Consider the following 16013-nt stretch of genomic DNA (forward strand, 5'->3'; position numbering starts at 1 on the left):
TTAGCATCACCTGTTGTGTACATCATGAAAGTGGATCAACAGTACATGGGTTTTATTTCTGTATCTGCCTTCTTTCATTCAACATGAACTTTATGAGATTGATTCATGCTGTTTCTATAGAAGCGATTCATTCTGTTGAGTGCAGTAGCATTCATTGTATGGATATACCGCAATGTATATGAGTAAACAGAGGGCTGCTTTTATTTAGAGTCAAGGAAAAGGTATAATGAGACTGTCTTTTGCTCTCTCTGGCCTTCCCTCTTCTCAACTATATGTCCTTACAGTTTATTGTAGGGAAGCCTCTCTCCCCAACTTAACTTTAAGCCCCTTTGTGATATATATGGTGCTAGGATTAACTGCAGGAAATTGCACAATCTAGGCAAATGCTTTACCCTTGGGTTCTACTCTAGTCCCTGTAGTAAAAAATATTTTTAAAAGGAGTGAATGTCTTTTTTTAAATTTTATTTATTATTTTTATTTTATGTGTATGCATATATTGCCTGCATGTAGGTAAGTGCACCCGTGTCGTGCAATGCCCGCGGAGGTCAGAAGAGGCTGTCGGATCCCCTGGGCCTAGAGTTACAGAAAGTTAGCTGCCATGTGGGTGCTGGGACTCAAACCCAGGTCTTCTGCAAGAACAACAAGCGTTCTTAACTGCTGAGCCATCTCTCCAGCCCAGGAATGAATGTCTTATACTTCAGTGTTTAATATAATACACAACAAGTCATATAACAAATGATTCATCACTTATATTCTTACATGTCACCTGAAGTACACTAAGTGCTAGACTTTCATTAGCTCATAGATTGTCACAACAGTCCAGTGCTAAGGACAACACACTATACTGTTGACAGAGAGAAATGTGACCCTCACACCTTCAGCTCCCTTTTATAAATTAGCACACCTGGTAAGTGGAAGAACCAAGATCAGAATCTACATCTATCTGATGCCATTATCACAAGTTCTTAAAAGCTATGTTATAAAACTCTTGCTTTTCTAAAAAGCACTTGCCTACATGCAGGAAATACACGTATACATATAAAATAAAAATAAGCAAAATAATAATAAAAAAACTAAAAAGTTAAAAATTTGATCCTTTTCAAGAGAAATTTGACACTCATCAAATAGGCAATGGTTTGAAAAAGATACAATTTATTCTTCACTGTTAAGGAGACATCCTATGAAATGGACAGGATGCACTCTGGGTTTTTTTGGTCTTTTTGAGACAGGGTCTCCCTGTAGCCCCAGCTGTCCTGGAACTCACTATGTAGACCCGGCTGGCCTGAACTCTCAGAGATCTGCCTGCCTCTGCCTCCCGAGTGCTGAGACTAAAGGCTTACACCACCAAACCTGGCTTCATAATGCACTCTTATTTCAAAGCAGTCATATCTTGTGCTCATAATTTTGAGTTGGAAGCAATGCTGGTTAGTTTTTACTGTCAACTTGACACAAACTTGAGTCACCTGAAGAGGGAACCTCAATTGAGGAATTTCTTTCATCAGATTAGCCTGTGGGCATCTCTGTAGGGAATTGTCTTGAATGATGATTGATGTGTGAGGGACCATGCCACTGTGACAGAACAGCTCTAGGCAGGTGAGCCTGTGATGTCTAAGAAAGCAAACCGAGCAAGCTGGAGGGGCAAGCCAGCAGGCAGTGCTCTTCCATGGTCTCTGCTTCAGTTCTTGCTTCAGCTCCTGCCCTGGCTTCCTCTGATGGTGGACTATAGCCTCTAACATAAAATAAACCCTTTCCTCCCCAAGTTGCTTTTGGTCATGGTGTTTATCACAGCAACAGAAAACAAACTAGAACAGAACTCTAACAAGGACAGTTGAGCACCCTTACCTGGGGTCTCTCATGGTACTGAGTCAGATGACCCCTTGGGCTCGCTGTCCACAATGTCTCACTCATACATCTGGCAGTTGATGTTAACTGTCAGCATTAGCTAGCCGAGGCTGGTACCTACACCAGCATGAGGCCTCTCCATCACAGCAACGTCAGGGCAGAAGATCTATTACACGAAGCTGACTTCCTCCAAAGCAAGCAGAAGTTTCCTAGACTTATGACTTCTACTTCATCCCTTCCACCAAGCTGTACTGGTAAGAACCTTCACAATCTGCCTAGATTCGCACAAAAGGCACATATAGCCCATCATTTGATGAGAGGATGGGGGTCACACTGTAGGGAAGCAAGCATAGTGAAAGATGGTGTGGGGCTGTCTTTAGAAAAACACAATTTGGGACTGGAGAGATGGCTCAGCGGTTAAGAGCACTGACTGCTCTTGCAGAAGACCCGGGTTCAATTCCCAGCACCCACATGGCGGCTACAAGCCGTCTTTAACTCCAGTTCCAGGGGAATCCAAGCCCTCTTCTGACCTCCACAGCATTGCACGACACAGGTGCACTCACATACATGCTGGCAATACACTCATACACATAAAATATAAATAATTAAAAAAATTTTTTTTCTTTAAAAAGCACAATTTGCCACAGCTATACCCTTAAATTGCTATCCTTGAGGAATGTCATGGGGGCACTGATGGTAAAGAACTTCAACTTGAAAAACTCCTCTTTGGAGTCAACAGCATCCTCATTTGTGAAATATTGGAACATATGTGGGTTTTATTAGGAAAACTAAATAGATGCATTTTCAAGTTTGTTCTATGTCAAGGTTATTTTGCTCATTGTAGGACTAAGGACTGTGTTTCAGAACCCCAGAGCAGTAAATGCATAACTGCAGCACACAGAGCCAGATGAGAACCATCAGACAGTCTTGCCAATTATGCCATTCAGGGACATTCTGAGCATCTTCAAACAAAGTAAGTTTATGAGTATCACAAAAATTTAATCTAATTGACTCATGCTCTCTTAAAGAAAGACTTGAAGACTCTTATAAAAGTGACGATCCTGTGAAGCTTAGGTTACACAGGCACTGTGCCAACTGTACCTGGCCTTGCGAATGTGCAGCCGAGGGTAGTGGCTATGCCTGTGACATATATGCACCGCAAAGTCTTCCTCATACGTCAGACATGGAACAGTGCCCACTTGGTCAAATACAGTTATCAGAGCTGAGCCTAAATCACAGAAGAAAGAAATGTGCCCTCAGTTTATCAAGGAATAACTTTCCAATTTAAGAACAAAATATGGTCTCCAATCTACATGGAGCCTTAATGATTATAACAAGTACACACATGACACACATAAAGTGACCAATCTTCCTTCCCACTCCCAAGAGTGCTGTTTTAAGTTCCCAGTTAGCTACTGAGAACCCTGGTCATTGAGGAGCCTTACCTATGCTGACATACGTGGGCACTATGAGGAATATGAAGTGCAGTTCTGGTACGGCCTTAAACACAGTCCTAGAAAGATAGGGAGGGATGGTGTTAATAAAGCAATCCTGTTACTGGTACTTTATGGAGACAAATGCTGCCATTGAGAAAATGAGGTGTCTGGAGACCCACGTGGGCTCAACTGCTCCCTGTCTCCAAAGGCAGGAGCATCTTCTGGGTCATTTCTTTCTCCTCTCTACTTTTCCTTGGATTCAGAAGAGCTCCTTTTATGTCTGTCTGGTGGAGGCCCAGAGAATAAAAGGCATGATGTCCGGACGGCACACCAGATTTCTACGGACATTAACCTTTGACCTGGCATCTGGATAGTCTGGTGTGACATTACAAAGTGCCTTGAAAGCTGAGCTTCCCTCAACCCCAGGTCTGGGCAGGCTATCAGAGATGCATCGCCACGACTCGGTGGCCCTGCTTATCACCTTTCTATGTGCCCTATTATTCAGGATGCTTCTGCAGTCTGTCATGTCAAGAAGCACTTTGACAGAGAAGACTGAGGAAATCTGTCTTTGGAAACATGTAAGCTTGTGAAGCTTTACTCTTCCCCAACCTCCTTTGATCCATTTCTTTAAATGGCTGCACTACCTATTGGCCTCAGATGACAGCAGTTAAAGATGTGGGCTGAATGGAGAATGAATTCAAAGAATTAGACTACTTTCCTTCAGAAATATTGCTACTATACTATTAAAGAGGATTAACATGGTAATAAACTACAAGCACATTAAATGCTATAAAGAATTTCATGTCATTTGAAAAATATTTCACATGGAGCCTTTCATGATCACCATTTGTAAGGTGCCGTCCACTCACCTAATAATCTCTTTGCAGCAGCCTGTGGCATACTCATCCACTGCTACGAAGAAGTGCATAAATAGCGTGTTCAGAGGCTGCAGGAAAAAAAAAGATTTCAGATAAAAGACTGAGTCAGTCTCTGGGCTATGACAGAGCAGGGCAGTGTGGTCTCAGAGGCAGAGCTGTCCAATATTTATGGGTGACATTTTATGCCAGTGATAAGGCACCCAGGTAGCAATCTGAGCACTCTCATCACTCTGTTCACTGCCTCCTGTACAACTAGCTCAGAATTATTAAGGAAATGAGAATCGTTTTGAGTCTGGGGTGCCTGGCCCTTCCTCCTGCCCTCACGCTGCACCGTGGTAGGGAAGAGCCTGCAGCAGAATGAAATCAATGATAAGCTCCATAGTCTTGTCTTCAGGGTGTCCATGCCAAGTGAAAGACAATCATCCTTTCCCTGGGGCTCCGGAATCAGCAGCTGCTGCTCTATTCATGAGACATGAGGGAAAGATTCTCTTATGAAATTGAAGGATGGGTGGCAGATGCTACATTAGGAATCCAAAGGCTTGTATTGTTCAACATTCCCGAAGTCTGAATCAAATTATTACTCTTGGGATCCAGAAAACCTGACTTTCAGGTTAAACTGCCCAAGTTTTAAAAAGGTTTCATCCCATAACTTTTGAAGAAAAACCGGTCCTCTGTGTTCACGAACATTTTAGAAATAGTGCAAATGTAGTTGACTGGTGAGGGCAGTGCTTGCACTTCTACTGGGATAGTGGGAACGTTGTCTGTGTTTCTGTTTCATTAGGAAAGCTGTCCCTCCCCAGTGTCAGTTTAGGGGACTGGTTCTAGGACCTCTACAGACACTAAAATCTCTAGATGCTCAACCTCTGTATCAAATGATGTAATTTTGTGTATAAGCCACATATATTTCCCATGTGCTTTAAATCATTTTTGCATTATTTATGATGCCTAATACAGTGTGCTATGCAGGGGCTGCCTGAGAACAGTGACAGGGGAAAGTCTGTAAATCTTCAGTATAGGCACAATTTTTTTGGTCTTTTTGAGACAGGGTTTCCCTGTGGCCCCAGCTGGCCTGGAACTCTCTATATAGACAAGGCTAGTCTAGCACTCAAGAGATCCACATGCCTCTGCCTCCCAAGTACTAGGATTAAAGGCGTGCACCACCACGCCCAGCTCTAGGCACAATTTTTAAAAAATGCTTTCTATCTTTAGTGGTTGAATCCATGTATGTGGAACCTGTAGCTGAAGCGAGAACTGGCTACAGTTTTATAGATAACCTTGGCTTACCAAAACCACATAGCCACGTACTGTCTCCACTTCTGCTAGGTGGCATGACTTGGAAGGTCACAGCATGAATTGGAACTATAGTTTGATCTGTGACCTTGAAAATCCCCCAAAGGCAAACAAAAAATTTCAAAGTCTAAATAACATAACAACAAACAACAGGGTTCTAAGAACTTCCTGTGTAGCAATGCTCTTAGCCCATAACCTTTCTAGATGGATATCTGCACTGCATCCTGACCAGGACTGGCCCTGGAGCCCACCTTTATTGTTGTTCAATTTGTCTCACAAATTCTTTCTTCCATCAGAAATATTACAACTCAGGATTTATTCTCCAAATATCTTTTGTTGCAGATGTACTCGGATAGAAAAAATCTTGAAGTTTAGGGCCTATACTAATGCTGCCCAACAGAAAAATAACATTACTCATAAATGCAAACCAAAAGGAATTCTACATTTTCTAGAAAATGTGTTTTAAAAGAATATAGATGATAGCCGGGCGTGATGGCACACACTTTTAATCCAAGCACTCAGGAGGCAGAGGCAGGCGGATCTCTGTGAGTTCAAGGCCAGCCTCGTCCACATAATGAGTTCCAGAACAGCTGGGGCTACAGGGAGACCCTGGCTCAAAAAGACAAAAAAAAAAGAATATAGATGTTGCTGTGCAAGTGTGGAGATCTGAGTTCAAATCCCTAGAACTCATGTGAAAAAGCTGGACATATAGCACAAGTGTCTGTATCCCCAACATTCCTACAGGGACATGAGAGGCAGAGAAAGGAGATTTCCCAGAAGTTGTGGGCCTATACACAGCAGAAAAGCAACAAAATGAGACCCCATTTCAAATAAGATGGAAAGCCAGAACTGATACCTGAGGTTGACCTCTGACCTGCACAGACATGCCATGGCACATATGCACCTGTATTCATACATATGAATATGCATACACATATACATTGTATTTATATGCACACATACACACAGAAAAGAATAAAAATGAATAAGTATATTGATATTAAATGTTTTTCTTAACCTGATGTAGTCATTATTATCATTTTAAACACAATCAATATAAAATTATTTTATTTATATGCTTATTTACTTTTTTTTTGAGACAGGGTCTCCCTAGAGCCCCAGCTGCCCTGGAATGTACAGAGATTTGCCTGTCTCTGCCTCCCAAGTACTAGGTTGCTTATTTACTTAGATACAGGGCCTTGTGACAGAGTCCTGGATGGCATGTTACTCACCACATAATCCAGACTAACCTTGAACCTAACAATCTTCCTCCTTCAGCCTCTCTATGATTACAGGTGTGTACCACCATATCTAACTTAATAAAAAATTACTAATGGGGCACTTTACACTTTCTATTTGGTGCTTCAAAGCACCAAATAGCACATCCCAATTCAGACTAGCTAACTTCAAATCCTCAATGGCTACCTAAAGTCAGGTGAGACAGACTCCATGAGATCTTTGAAAATTATAGAATATGACTAAGTCTGACACTCTGTTGTCACTACAAGGACAACTGCCTGGGTGACAGGGCCTTCCTAGCATATTACAGACCTTACACAGAGAGAACAAAGGGGGGTTTGGATACACACATCTGACACGCTAATTCCTAATACCCCACTTTTGCTAATTTAGTAGCATGAACTGGGCCTTGCTGGCAGATGGCTGATGGGACCACCACTAACCCACACTGTATCCTATGGCCTCCTGGGCTCCACCATCACCTCATGCCTTTTTTAACTGCCATGATATCATATAATTTTTGCATGAGTTTTGGACTTCTCAATCCAGAAAATGAAATGACACCATTCTAAAATTAAATCCTCCCTTCCAAATTAAAGCTGTTCTAATAAGCATGATGTGTGATTTCTTACTGTGCAAGCAATTTCGCTGTCGAGCTCGTGGAACACTGACACCCAGTTATCCTGTTTGGCCACGTTCCAATTGGGATAATCCAAGAAGGCGGCATGAGCCATGATCTCCTCCTTGTCATTGCAGAGGGTAACAGCAAGATTTGCCTTTTCTCTGTGAAAATGATTAAAATTGTACACATGAATAGTGATAACCAAAACGGAGGTGAGGGCAAGTCATTTTCTCCCTCCCCAGATATGATAATGTCCAATGTGATAGTAACGATGTTCAGGGGGTCTGAAGCTACCCACCAAGTTGTTATTTAAAATTATGTTTTCCTAGAAGTGTTGTATTTATAAGATTAATTACTGGATACCCTTGTTTTGGACACTGGCCAGAAAGATTACGCTATTGCAGTTTCCCTCCCTTCTCTGTGGTACCAATACCACTGTATTGCTCTAAACTCATAGTTAAAGTGGCCAGCTGTCCTTTGCTAAAGGCTGATGTGGTGCTCAGGATAAGAGACTTCCCATGCTAAAACCAGCTACATCCTGGGCAAACTGGGATGGGCAGGACTCCTGTGCACTGAGGCAAAGCTGAGTTTAGTTCCAGCTTTATCGGCATTCTTGTGCAGTTTTTCGAAACTTTGAGCCCATTTCCCTGAACTAATCTAGTCACATAGAATCTGGGCATCTATAGCATTGTCTGATATAGCTGCAGAAATAGACCCTGAGGGGTCTTGTTCAAGCTAAGTCAGCTTGGAACCTAAATCAAGCCAAAGGAGGAGAAGCAGGCCTTCCAACTCTTATTGCAGTGGTTGTCCCCAGGGGACCATCACAACGATCCTACTCAACTACAGGCCTGCCTTGTGGTCCATCAAGACAGCACAGCACTATGACTCAGAGCCAGAATACAGCTTACCACATGAAGGATATTTGCATATAAATTGAAAGGCCATCTTCACTTTCTCAGCTGAATGAAATTAACTGGTATCTTAAACACTTCAAAAACAGATGGCAGGAGTTACCACATCCCACAGACAACCAATGACTATGAATACTTTCCTTCCCTGACACCTGACCTTATTTCAGGTCTCAGTACGTAGCCCAGGTTGCCTTAGCCTCTTGAGTGCTGGGATAGTAGATGTGCCCCAGCATACCTGGCTTGGACTTCTTTCTCTGTTTTGAGGGTAACTACACTCAGAAATGTACTTTGTGTGCTTTAAAAAATATTAAGTGCAGTCAGGCATGGTGGCACATGCCTTTAATCCCAGCACTTGGGAGGCAGAGGCAGGTGGATTTCTGTGAGTTCAAGGCCAGCCTGGTCTACATAGTGAGCACCAGGCCAGCTGGGGCTACAGGGAGACCCCGTCTCAAGAAGACCAAAAAAAAAAAAAAGTTAAGTGCAGAATCCAAACTATTTGTAGCCTGATTTTTTTCTACTTGGCTTCAGATCATTTTACTAAAATATTTCATCAGACAACAGTCTTTTATACACGAATATTTTCTGTTCTTTAACTTGATGTGGGTTTTTTGTTGTTATTTTTTGGGTTTTTTTTTTTTTTTTTTTTTTTTTTTTTTTTTTTTTTTTTTTTTTTGAGACAGGGACTCCTTGTAGTCCCAGCTGTCCTGGAACTCACTATGTAGACCAAGCTGGCCTGCCTCCCCAGTGCTGGGATTAAAGGTGTGCATCACCATGCCCAGCCAACTTAATGGTTTTTTATAAATCAATTCACTTTGGGATTAAAAAAGAATACTTAAGCAGGAAATTTATATCAGTACCATAAATGGAAAAACAGCCTCCTTTGCTACCAATAGAAAGTAACTATAAAAAAACAAAAACAATACATTTAAAACAAAAATTGCTCATGCATGTATCACATAAAATAACTTTGGATCCACTATGTGTATGGACATCTTTGAGAAACACTGTGCCTCAGGATGTCAATCTCAGTCAACACCTACAGCCTCTGTGCCCCCTCATAGGAAGGTACAGGGAGCGACATATGATCATACCCCTCAACCATGGGGAAATGAACCAGGATTCACCTGGCCCTACACAAGCTAAGGCTATGAAAGAAAGGTCCCATGGGTATCTGGAATACAGTATCCACACAGGGAATGCATTGGCAAGAAGATGCAGCCTCATAACTTCTCAATTCACTCTCCCTGAGGCATCTCTCCACCCTACCCCCACCAGCTCTTGATCTTCTGGACTTTTCTGTTGAGGCAATAATCTATGGCCTCAGGCTGAGAGCCCTCCCTCTAGTTCAAATGAGAAAATGTCTAACCCCAGAGACCCAGTGCACGTCAGTCATGACGATCATAGTGGTGGTGGGAAGGAAGAGGTGGGCAAGAATTGGGGACAGGGCGCCACCATCGCCTAAGGAAAGCCAGGGACAATGTGTTCCTGGAATCCCAATATTAATTTGAAATGCATTTATCCATGGGAACCTTAGGATGGCAGTTGGGTTCCATAGTACAATTAACACGGTACCATACTGCACAGACATTATGGATTAAATAAGCTTTTGTGGGTTGGCCTGGGAAGCCAGCCAGGAACAACTTCATTTCAAAGAGAAAATACATGACAATTTCCAAATAGCTGCCATAATAAAAAGCAACTTCTGTAGCATTATCCTTTTGTGTACATAATTTCCATTTATTATTGCCTCTTTGTCATTACATCCTTCTAGAGGCTGATAAAAATCATCCTGTGATCCCAAAGGGGAGAGATGAAGAGGAAAAAGGTAGAGGGATAAGGTGCGATTTTAAAAGACAGATTTTAAACTGTTCTTTGTAATAATCTAAATACAAGCTATTAGGACCTTAGATATGGCCATATATATCACATATGTATGTACATAATATATGCACATAATATATGTATTCCACACAAATTAGGTTAAAGCGCATATTGTCCAGCAATAGAAGTCAGAGCTTTTTTCATTAGAGTAATGCTGTATTTGTTCCATTGGTTTGGGGAAGTTTCCAAGGGTAGTGGAAACTTATTTAAAGTGGGAAATCTTGGTGAGACAGCACCCTCCTTCCTGCTTTGTTTAACGAATGAGAGACCTCAGTGTTCTCTTGAGTTCATCACATACAGATGGGAGGCCAGGGCAGCCATGTGATCTCTGCTCTCAACATGGAAGATTCAGTTCCGAAGCTGCTCATCTGCCTTGCTGTCTGCTCATGGTTATCCCTAAAATTTAGCCCAACTGTAAAATCTGATCAGTTTTACTTGTTTCTACAACTCTGTGACTGAGCAATCAACTAAAAAAAAAACTCAATAGATGAGAAAAGAAATCACTATTTTTAGAAATTCCTAAAAAAATATGATTAAGTCTTGGGGTTGACGTGGTAAAGAGCCAGGAGTTACCATGAAGTGTGAAAGACCATGTGGGCCTGGCCACAGCTGCTCTGAAATTCGAGGAAACAAAATGTAAATTTACTTTTACTTCAGGAAGTACACTATCTCTTAAGGTGGGTCACAACCTTCCCATTTATAAGGGTCTCATTTTAACACAACTGTTTTTTGGACCTTAAAAACACTGCGATCCTCCTGTTTCAGTCTCCAGAGTCCTGGGATTATAGCCATGTGTCACCTTGACAGGCTGTATAATTAGTTTTTCACTACTCCTTTTTCACATGACATAGCTATACTTTCTAATCTACAAATTGAGAACATAAAAATTACTGTCACAATTACTATAAGACCCAGCTTGCCTTTAAGAATAACCAGCTGCTGAATGTAATTAACTTTTAGGTACTTAGGCTAGGAACAGGCTTTGAGAAAACAGGTTTGTGGAAGCTTTTTGAAAAAAAAAATCTGTGGGTAGGGCTTATTTGTCAAACACACAAACACACACACCTGCATTCCATCTTCTAAATACCCCATGAAAGAACCTGCCCTTGCAGACCAAGGAAGAGCCAGCAATCATGGGGCAGCTGAATCCCAAGTGCCTCCTGCTTAAGCCAGATGGAGTGGACCCCTCTGATGGAGTGATGATGGCACCTATGTTTGGGCTTGAATGGGAGAATGGAGTTGCGTGAGTGATGGAGGTATGAGGAGATGAAGGTAGGCCACCCTAAGTCTAAAGCACCTTCTAGGGATCCCAGGGGTCATAGCCCCCAGGAAGAGGGAGCAATCAACTCGTTCTAGGAGCTTCCGTCACCACTGTTAGATACCATCCACAGTGAAGCATAAATCCACCCAGAACTGATCTTTGAGGGTTTTAAGACAGGAAGTTGCTGCACACATCTATTTTCTTGTCCATATTTGTTTTTTAAAAAAGTCACAGCAGCACTTAGGAAATGCTTCAGTCTTTCCCTAATGCCCCCTTTCTATGTCTTCATCAAACCTTCAAACACAAGGGTGTCTCTTCCCAGGAGTTCTATGCTGGCCCACCCAGGGTCTACCAGTTGCCCGGCTATCTCTACACTGTCCGAAATGCTATACCTAGGAGTCTTTATCTAACCCCATCAAGTCTTTCAGATTATCTGTTTTTTTGCTTTCCCATATAAATTTAGACTCCTATCATTAAGATCAACAAATAGTCCTCCCATAGACTAGGGAGAAAGTGGACTTTATGACCTAATGATTTTGAATATCCAAAATGTGGCATATCTCTTAATTTATGCAATTCTTCCTTTATGTCTTTCAGGAATTGGAATTTCCTCCATGAACGCTAGAGTTATTCTGTTAGTGTTAGACTAGGTATTTTATATTCTTTAGCACGAATGTAAATAGCAAAATCTTTCCTAACCATCTACAACTAGTACTGTTTATGAAAATGCAGTTTGCTTTTAATTAATTATGTATTTTTTGTGTATTAGTGTTTTGCCCCCAAACATTTAAGAGCACCTAGTGTGCAATGCCCACAGAGGCCAGAAGAGGGCACCAGACTCCCTGAAACTAAAGTTACAGACAATTGTTAGCTGCCACGTGGGTGCTCGGAACCAAGCCCAGGTCCCCTGGAAGAGCAGCTATTTCTCCTGCTCCCACTTTGATTTTATTTAATTGCTTGGGAGCCAGCAACTTTAAATTTTGGTATTAAATCTAATGATTATTATTTAAATTTCGGTATTAAATCTAATGATTATTATTTGGTATTAAATCTAATGATTTTCTACATGAAAAATAAATCACCCCAGGCTCAGGGAACATCACAGCAGAGGGGGTAGACAGAATTTAAGAGCTGGAGAATGATGAGAAGTGCTGTGAAATGCTGTCATGGCCATTACATTCATGAGCTCACTATAGCTATAGTTACCTACACAAGACCTACACAAGAGGAAGCCAAGACGAGCAGTCAATCTTCCAAAAGGAAACATTAATGGACTCAGTGGGCAACAAAAGAAAAGGAAGGAGAAGACATGAGGTGGGAAGGGGACAATGTTGTGGGGATGTTCAGGGAAGTGTGAGAAAGGAACTGAGGTAAACACCATCAAAATACATTGTATACATGTATGAAATTGGCGAAGAATAAATAAAAGATACTAAACCCCCCCAAACCAAAAGACTAAATCATTTGTAAGTAATCAGTTTTATTTTTATCTTTCACCAATCAACATGTATCATTTTAATTTTTATTTATTTTTGTGTTTTAGTGCTATGCCTGCATGTATGTACGTGCACCCTTGTTGTGCAATGCCTGCATTGGATCCCCTGGCCCTCGAGTTAATGGACGGTTGCTAGCCATCAGATGGGTGCTGATGAATTATAAAGTTCTTTTTTTTTTTTAATTGAGCTTTTTAAATTTCGTACATTTCTCACTCAAATCCAACCCCCCCTCCCCCATCCATACCTTCCCCTTTCCTCCCACAGAACCCTATGCACTCTGCCATACAGGCTGAGTCCTATTCATTCAGGTATTTGTACCTAAATGTCCTTCAGTGTAAATGTGTCCACTGGAATCTAGTCAGCCCATTCAGTGGTCATATGCAAGTCATGCTCTTCCCTCACACAGCAGCGTTCAGTCTCAATAGTTCTCAATCTAGTGCTGGTCTGCTACACATTTCTCATCTCCCCTTTGGGCCCTTGTTTAATTGAGCTAACATGGGTCCCATGCTCAAAGCCACCACTGCTACAGGCTCACATGAGCAAGCCTCCAGTGACCTAGAAGCTTCTACCTCCCTGTGTTCATGAACCAGCCCTGGCTCTTACAATCTTTCTGCTTCCTCTTCCGAAATGGTCCCTGAGCCATGGGTGGGTGAGGTTCCATATAGAAGTCCCATCCTATACTCTACAGTCTCTTATTCTCCAAAATTCGGCCAGTTGTGGCCTTCTGTGTGCATCACACTCTGATGTACAGGGAAGTCTCACCAGTGAGTTGAGGGCTGCATTAGCCCTCTCTCTACCCCTTATTCCACTATGTTCGATGAGACTTAGTTGTAGCGATTCGACTGCAGGTGTGTCACCTAGTACTGGGCATCTCCCAGATGTATCTTTTACGAATGATCTTAACCATATTAATCGATTATCTATTTTAAAGAAAATGTTTACCTTCTGTTCAAGTCAAATACTTACTGGTCTTAAGCAACAGTTTATGACTGCTTTGTGATTCTGAGTTAACTGAACAGGTTCTGTGATCATAGTCAAATGTGGCTGTGCCTGGAGACATGAAGACTCAATGAAAATGGTTAACATGGCTGTAGGCTCAGGGACTCAGCTGAGGCTACTGTGTAATAAACATCTGCATGTAGCCATAAGATTCAAACTTTGATAGTATGGCAACTGAATTCTGAGAGGTAACACTGCAGGAGACCCAGTGGGAGACCTAAAGAGTACTTCATTCTGGGGCTGGAGAGATGACCAGCAGTTAAGAGCACTGGCTGCTCTTGCAGAGGACCTAAGTCTGATTCCCAGCACCCACATGGTGGCTAGTCACTGTCCATAACTCCACTTCCAGGGGATCGAACAGCCTCTTCTGACCTCTGCGGGCATTGCATGACACGGGTGCACTTACACACATGCAGGCAACTCACTCATAAAATAAAAATAATTAGGTTTGGTTTGTTTTTTTGTGGGTTTTTTTTTTTTTTTTTTTTTTTTTTTTTTTTTTTTAAAATAATTAGGTTTTGTTTTGTTTTTTTGTGGTTTTTTTTTGTTTGTCTTTTTGAGACAGAGTCTCCCTGTAGCCCCAGCTGTCCTGGAACTCACTATGTAGACTAGACTGGCCTTGAACTCAAAAAGATCTGCCTGCCTCTGACTCCCAAGTGCTGGGATTAAAGGCGCGCACCACCAAACCCAGCAAAATAAAAATAATTAGGTATTTTTTCCTGATTATGCTCTGCCCAACTTACATGCTGTTTTGTCAGTATTACAGTCCTCTCCCTCTTTGCGGCACTAAGGACTGAACCCAAGACCCCATACATATTAGGCAAATACTCTACTATTGAAGTACATCCAGTCCTGAAGTTTACTTTTAAATTTATATGGATAAATTATTATTGTTTTAAACCATGTTTTTCTTATATTTAAACACATATTTGACCCCATTTTTGTTTGTTTGTGAATTTATGACTTTAACAATGAGCTTATACTGTTTGCAATTTTATCTGCAGGTACCATTTAGAGTCTGAGCTAGGCTGCATCCCTTCAGGCCACTCTACACTTGTTTCAGCCAGTCTTCCTTAACACACTACTAACCTGTGGCCATACTTAATTAAATTCTCCCCTGGAAGTTGTTTGGCTACCCAGATAATTAACATGTATCTGTAAGAAATGTGTGTGCATGAATTCTCAGGGCAGACTCTATGTCCCTCCGTTCCAGGCTGAGGTGGAAACTGGCTTCCTCACTGACAATTTTCACACAGTGAGTTTATGTTATCAACTTTACAATGACCACCTCAGTTTTATACAAAAGGATATCAGACTTTCCTCATTACATGGAAGGAGTAATTATCTCCTGTTCTTTGAAAAGCTGTCAAAACAGAAATACAAGATTTGCAGAATACAGCGAAAATCCTCAAGGAGAAAGCTGGCATGGGTTTGATTTTAATTTGATAATTTCTTTGCATAGTCTTTAATTATTGTGCCTATGTCTATTAACAACACTTCAAGAACTGTTTCTATCCAAAGGACATCATCAAGGAATTTGGTCCACAATAATGCCAAACAATAAAATTTCACTGGAATACATTTTTCAAAAACATTTATATGTATTACCCTACAACCCTCCAGTAAAACTATGGAATTTATACTGCACTCATCAGTGTAGTGATTTAAAACTATAAAGTTACTGTCTTAATCTGGTCTTAGTTTAAACATTATAATTGTATTTGACAGAAAGCCTTATGAAATCCAAACTGGGTCATATAACATTTTCAATAAAAATAATGAGCAGATTGAAGGATATTTTATTCTGGTTTCCACAAAAGATCTATAAGTGGGGGGCTGGAGAGTTGGCTCAGCGGTTAAGAACACTGGTTGTTCTTGCAGAAGACCCAGGTTTGAATCCAGCACCCACATGGCAGCTAACAAGTGTCCGTAACTCCAGCCCCAGGGAATCCGACAGCCTCTTCTGACCTCTGTGGGCACTGCACGACACAGGTGCACTTACCTACGTGCAGGCACTACACGCATTCACATAAAATAAAAATAATAAATAAAAATGTTTTTAAAAAGGTCTGTAAGTGAAGAAAGTAGGCAGCAAAAGCACTCTTTTTTAAAAATAAGTAATTTATTGAGAATTTCATACATGCATATAAGGTGTTTT

General features: G+C 41.3%; 1 protein-coding gene across 1 annotated transcript in view; it reads right to left on the bottom strand.

Annotated features, from left to right (window-relative positions):
- Positions 1 to 16013, bottom strand: part of Cfap61 (cilia and flagella associated protein 61) — a 319254-nt gene that overhangs the window by 288395 nt on the left and 14846 nt on the right. Inside the window, exons 3-6 of the mRNA XM_008841463.2 lie at positions 7318 to 7468; positions 4148 to 4224; positions 3288 to 3355; positions 2944 to 3070 (exon numbers count right to left, since the gene is read on the bottom strand). Coding sequence (XP_008839685.1) covers positions 2944 to 3070; positions 3288 to 3355; positions 4148 to 4224; positions 7318 to 7468 — 423 coding nt within the window. The remainder of the gene's footprint in view (positions 1 to 2943; positions 3071 to 3287; positions 3356 to 4147; positions 4225 to 7317; positions 7469 to 16013) is intronic.

The sequence above is a fragment of the Nannospalax galili genome, unplaced genomic scaffold (assembly GCF_000622305.1).
Source record: "Nannospalax galili isolate Female #2095 unplaced genomic scaffold, S.galili_v1.0 scaffold510, whole genome shotgun sequence".
Classification (NCBI taxonomy): domain Eukaryota; kingdom Metazoa; phylum Chordata; class Mammalia; order Rodentia; family Spalacidae; genus Nannospalax; species Nannospalax galili.